Source organism: Phyllostomus hastatus, unplaced genomic scaffold (assembly GCF_019186645.2).
Source record: "Phyllostomus hastatus isolate PE091 unplaced genomic scaffold, TTU_PhHast_1.1 phas_scaffold_78, whole genome shotgun sequence".
Classification (NCBI taxonomy): Eukaryota; Metazoa; Chordata; class Mammalia; order Chiroptera; family Phyllostomidae; genus Phyllostomus; species Phyllostomus hastatus.
In genome coordinates, this window is record NW_025334041.1 from 29119982 (window position 1) to 29125981 (window position 6000).

The 6000-nt window shown below is 38.4% G+C and overlaps 1 protein-coding gene across 4 annotated transcripts in view; it reads left to right on the plus strand.

Annotated features, from left to right (window-relative positions):
• The window catches only part of SGCE (sarcoglycan epsilon), a 67965-nt gene extending 62559 nt beyond the window's left edge, over window positions 1-5406 (plus strand). For 3 of the 4 annotated variants that reach the window (XM_045827702.1, XM_045827700.1, XM_045827703.1), the window contains 3 exons: window positions 2209-2252; window positions 3125-3159; window positions 5125-5406. In XM_045827702.1, coding sequence (XP_045683658.1) covers window positions 2209-2252; window positions 3125-3159; window positions 5125-5175 — 130 coding nt within the window. In that variant the 3' untranslated portion in view covers window positions 5176-5406. The remainder of the gene's footprint in view (window positions 1-2208; window positions 2253-3124; window positions 3160-5124) is intronic. The other variant, XM_045827701.1, reaches the window with a different exon arrangement.
• The last annotated feature ends 594 nt before the right edge of the window (window positions 5407-6000 follow it).

Below are 6000 nucleotides of genomic sequence, written 5' to 3' on the forward strand. Positions count from 1 at the left end.
TAGTTTTCTCCGAGAAGTTAAAACTCAGATTTCTGCTGCCCTCCCCACCCCACTCCTGCTCCCAAAGGCCCATGAAATGGCATTTTTACTTTTGTAGTAAAGATGTCTGTTTTCCCATCTTTAAATCTAGAATTTATTTCCTCTTGTGGTTTATAAATTAATCTTCTTTACTTTCATCGTCAAAACCATTATAAATGCTTAGTGTGAAATGGAAAGAATAAACAAACCAAAAGAAAAAAACCCTTCCTGAGACCACACAAGGATAAATAGGGCTGATAGGTAATAGCAAAAAGGAATGTAATTATTGACATGAATTATTAAGTAACTTCCTTAAATTGAATTAGAATTGATTTTATTTCCTTATTAACAGCATGTTAAAATGGAACTGAAATTTTTAAAAAAAAAAAATCACTCAGAGTCATTAACATTCCTATAGATTAATTCAAGAGTTGAAACAGTATTTAACTAACATGTACTATTTTTTCCACTTTGGATTGTTGTGTTTGAAACCTAATATTTGCCTGGCTGAAATAATTTTAGATCAGTGGTTTTCTAACTTTGCTTCTTGGAGACTTCTTAGATGTGCCCTAGGGGCCAGCTTGCAGGGCATAGGAAACAAAGCGGGAAGGATTCCCCAGCTCCCTTGTCTCAACTGGGGGCAGCCTCCCGTTTATCTCTTTTGTGCGTGGTGTTCTGCTTAGGATTTCAATTAAAAGGAATTCCGTTGCTGAAGAGAAACAAAAAAACTTTGAAAAGCCCTGGCTTGGATCAAACCCTACTCTGTAGCAAGGGACTAACTCCTAGAATTTCTCCCACACAAATCTAAATTGTACATTTTTGTAAACTAATTTTAATATCAAATTTGAAACTAAATGTTATGTGTTACTAAACACATGTGTATCCTGTGAATCTCTGTAAGTATCCACACTGTTGCACGTATTCATTCAAACAGTATTTATTTCGTGCTTATTGCCGGGGATACTAGATGGAACAGGATGACTCTGCAGGTGGACGTGCCCCAGGGCCACGAGACACATCAGGGAAGCACGCCGATAGCATGGGAAGCGTGCTGACTGGTGACCTACCGGGGTGGTACTTCGAGAGGGAGGAGGCGCTGAAATGGTGGTATTGGAGAGGTTATTTTTTTAATTAAAAATAATACATTAAAATTTAGTTAGCATTCCTGTGGGTTATTTTTAAATTCTAAGAGTAATATTTGTTCACTGTAACAAATTCTGAGTTGAATTTGCAAGGACAAGTGGGATCTGGTGGTGGTGGTGGTTGGGAGCTCTGTTTCCGCAGTCAGGGAGGCCTCCACGCAGGGACCAGATACATGGGTGGCCTTCTAGGGGCACACCAAAGCCTGGGAACTTAGTTGGGAGGTGGGTATAAGAAAATAATGAAATGCGTGTTACCTGAATGATATAATCAGAGTTGTGTTTAGGAGAGCAGCTGACAGCGATGTGCACCGTGGACTATAAGGGGGCGAGAGTGGGAATAAGGAAGCAATTCAGATCAGCTGCAAAGATCCAAGTGAGCAAGGACACTGGCTTTAACCAGGTTAGCCATGGAGATGGGAAAGAAGGGGGCATATTGAAAAAAATTGAGGAGGAATATCAAGAATGCCCCAGTGATTAGAGATGGGGAGGGAAGGGCTGGTGATGACTTGTGGATTTTGACTGGCACAGTTGGGCAGGTGGCAGCTGGCATTTCCTAGGATGGGGAGAAAGGGGCGCGGATTAGGCATAGTGAATGAAGGTGGTTATACGTGCTGTTCTGTGGGCGTGTGTAAGTGTATAAATGTGTTCTAGACCTGGATCTGAAAGTGTGCAGGTTACAGACACAAGCCCCAGAACGCTGTGCTTATTTCTGTATCAGCTACTTTCTAGCTATGTCATAGTCTTGGACCTCTAAGCCTGTTTATTCTTCTGTAAACTGGGGGAAGTAATACCTGTGTCCTAGGGTTTGTTGTGAGATGGAATGTGGCGTGTAGTAGCAACTCCATGAATGTTACCAATGTTGTTTTCATTTATCTTCCTCAGACCTCAGTTTCCTCATCCATAAACTTGGGGTGGGGGTTTGCTGCAGTAGATGATTTAGGGGGTCCCTTCTAGCCAAAAAGTTTGTCATTCTAATATCTCTACTCTTTGATTACATGTGTGTAAGCAAACACAGCTTTACTAAAAAAAAAATGTTAATCATTTCTAGGAACTTGCCACATCAGACTCAGATTCCCCAACAGCAGACTACAGGTGAGTAAATGAATCGATGTACTCATATGTTGATATTTATGAATGAAATTAATAGATTAAAAGACGATTATAGTGCTGTATAATTTATTGGCTTGAGCTTTGCAAGTAAGGCAAAAACAATGGCCTTCCTTAGAGTTAGAACTTGAGAACAATAGATTATTGCATAGATTGGCATCAAAGTGATAAACACAGGGTCAATGATCTTAAAGCGAAAACACCCATGGAGGTCCCGTCTAATTAAGGAAGACTGAATGAAATCCCCCTTTTTCAGCGAAGCTGCCTATTCTTTCCCTTGGTATGAAAGATTCTTAGCTTAGATGCATCCAGGATTTGTCTCAGTAAGTGAGCAGCTTGAAACTGACTCTTACAAAAGGAAACTATTGTGACTAATCACTGAGGCTTCGGGGGGATGAGTGAGAAATGGTTGGCCTGTTCTAACGCCAGTTTTAAAAGCTGTTAGAACACGACCAAGGACAACAAGATGGTGGGCAATCCTCCCTGGACTATTCTATTTGCCTAAGACTTGCTTTCTTTAAGTTTATTTCTTTCAAGTGTCCCTAAAAAATTTCCACAGCCAATTATTTCATTCATCTCGGTACCGAGTAGATAACTTATTCATGATTGTCTTCTAATTAGTGGTTGATTCTTAATTCTAATTGCCAGGCAACCAGTAATGCCTTTTTAGCTCTTTTGGAAAAGCAAGAGAAGTTTTAAAAATGTAAGTTGGATGTGGAATTCTGAGTATGAATAGTGGTATTGTGGTAGGGAAGCTATTAAGTACATCTCTTTAAAACTTTAGGCACATATAGAAATGTACTGGATATTTTTCATTCAAATGTTATCCTCTCTATTACTGCTTTCGGGAATTTAAGGAGATTTTCGTTTGACAACTTTTCAAAGATTTGAGGCAAGTATAATGAAGTTGTTCATCAGATTTTCATTACAAAATAACGTTTATCAGAACTTTCCCCCATAATTTTGATTACTTGTTTTAATTAAATGCTAACATGTTTCAGCAAGACTGTTCAATATATTGATGTAAGCATTCAGGAGATTAATGAAGGAACAAACTTTGTTATAAATATGTTATATAAAGATCAAAAAAGTAAATGAATCCCCACTACATCTAATTATGTGGCTTTTATTTTTTAAAGAGAAAAAAAATTTTTAAGTGTATTTCTGCAATAGAAATGGTAAAAGTTCTTCTTTGACCTCATAGACTTCCATCTCTCCTAAGGTGTCTTTTCTCTGATTCTTCATTACTTCAGGCAAAGAGTTAGTAGAAGGGAGGCAATTCCTGCCAAAGTAGAAATCCTTTCTGAGTATTTTAAAAATCCACACTTTACTTATCTCCCCATTGGGGAGAAATAAGGAAGCCTAAGTAGATGATATTAGGGAGATTTACTTGATAGTTATATGGATATCTAACAAGTAGATCTGTTAGCGTGCTTCATTTTAGTCATAGGCAGCATTTCCAAATACAGGAACAATGTGTGCCTATGCAAATGTGATAGGGGCCAAAGAATTTCCCTCGAGGCATTTTAGGTTGTTCAAGCTATTTTTAAAATTGTTTTTCTAAGTCAGGTTTTTGGGAACAGGCATTTTGCTTGAGTCAAGAAAGCTTTGATCTCCTTTTTAGTTAACACTATAGCCTGTTGCCTATCGTCTTGTTTTCTTACATTTTTCTGTAATTTGGAGCATATTATTGACTAAAGTGCACTATTTTCTCATGGTTGTTTTCTTTCTTCATCTTGTTTTTGGTGAGTCTTCAAAGTATCTAAGTGCTGAGAGAGAGAGCGAGCGAGCGAGAGTGCGCGGCCACCTGGAATGTTTAATAATGTGATAGATTGTTGTGTTTCTGCTTCACTTAAATGTAAAATCAAATAGAGTCATGTCTCCTGCAGAGAAGAGCTAAATGTGCAGGTTACATTCTTTATTCCCATTCTGTTCCTTGGAATGAAAAAAAAAAAAACAGAGTTTGTTTCTCGGTTTCTAAGGTGTTCTGTTCTGTCTGCACATGCACGGGTTCAGTGCCGTGTCCATATTTTCGTGGGTGCGATACCTCTTCTCCTCCACCCTGCTTATTGTAGTGCCACAGAGAGGCAGCAGGATTTGCCACAAGTATCAGGAAATAGTAATTTGATTTTCCCAAGTACCTCAGAGGACTATGCTAAGTGTCACGGTTTTATTGTCTTTTTTTATTAAATGTAACAAGGAGACAGTGGTTAATAACACTATACAGTTTCTTTGTGAAGCTAATTTAAGCACAAGGTCTGTCTCTTGGATACCACGTAATTTTATTTGTGGCTGCCTATATGGAATTTGTTAGGGGAGAGCATACTTTGAAGTTTGTTTTATTTAGTTGTTTTCTTTTAAATGATCATGAACAGTTTAAGAAATGAACTAGCCGTGGCGCTGTGACCCTGGGACGGAAGCCGGGCTGGGATGGTAGAGCAGTTAGAAGCTGATGATAGTGCTCCCCTTTGGCCTGGGCGCAGGCACTAGGATCGATGCCTCTTCTGGTTTTCTCATTTTCTCAGCACTTCCAACCCACGTGATATTTTCTAAAAAGCCCCCATTAAAAGGTACAGTCATACACCCAGCAGTCAGCCGCATTCTTTTGTCTGCTGTGGGAAGAATTTTTAAGCCGTGCCTTTTGACAAACACAGAACATTGTAGCTTTGGCCCAGGAAGGAAAGGACTCAATTAGAATTTTTCCTTTGGAAAAAATTTTAAACCAAATGCAGAGAAAATATTTTAAATTATGTTAAGATGATAGGAAATCACTGCTTGTCATAATGTGTTTTGCTCAAAATCTACAAGTGTCCATGCCTGACTAATACTTGCCCACATTCGTTCTTACCCATTGCAGGTAAATGGTATCCCTGAAGAAAGAAAACTGACCGAAGCAATGAACTTGTAATGCGACAGTATAGCCATTATAGCTTATTTCTTCTCTCTTCCAATAATGCATGAACTCTTCTGGCGTGTGGTGTGCATGTCGACAGTATTAAGTATGTACCAAATAATACAATATAACTTTCATTTTACTAATGTATTTCTTTTGTACTTAAAGCATTTTTGACAATTTGTAAAACATTGATGACTATATATTTGTTACAATAAAAAGTGATCTTTAAAATAAATATTATTAATGAAGCCTGACGTCTGCTGAAATTTACTGCAGAAAGGGTCGATTGTCTCCTTTACAGTAGGAAGCTTTTGTTGCTAAGGAACAGGTTCATGTGATCATCCTTTGTTCACCAAGATTTTATAAGGATTTCCAATAAATGTATAAAATGTCCATGCTCTGTGTTCTAAGTGAGCAGCCCATTTAATTTTTTTTTTATTGATTTTAGGGAGAGAGAGGAAGGGAGGAAGAGAGAAAAGGAGAGAGAGAAGCATCAACTTGTTGTTCTAATTACTTATTCATTCCCTGGTTGTTACTTGTATGTGCCCTGACCTGGGATCAAACCTGTTACCTTGGTGTATTGGCCAGGGTTAAGTGAACAGCCCATCTAAATAATACTTTTATCCTTGTGGCCCATAAAGCCTGTTGTTTTATATAACACTTCTTGGCATGTTTTATAGGGTCGACGTGATTTTATGGTGGGCAGATTTGAAGACACCCAGTTCGTGAAGGGCAGCTGAGGCAGCATAATTACCTGACTCTATAATCAGATATTTGCTTTAGAAGTGAGCTAGGAACTATTACTCAAAAACAGAAGAGTTACAGCCCTGGCTGGCG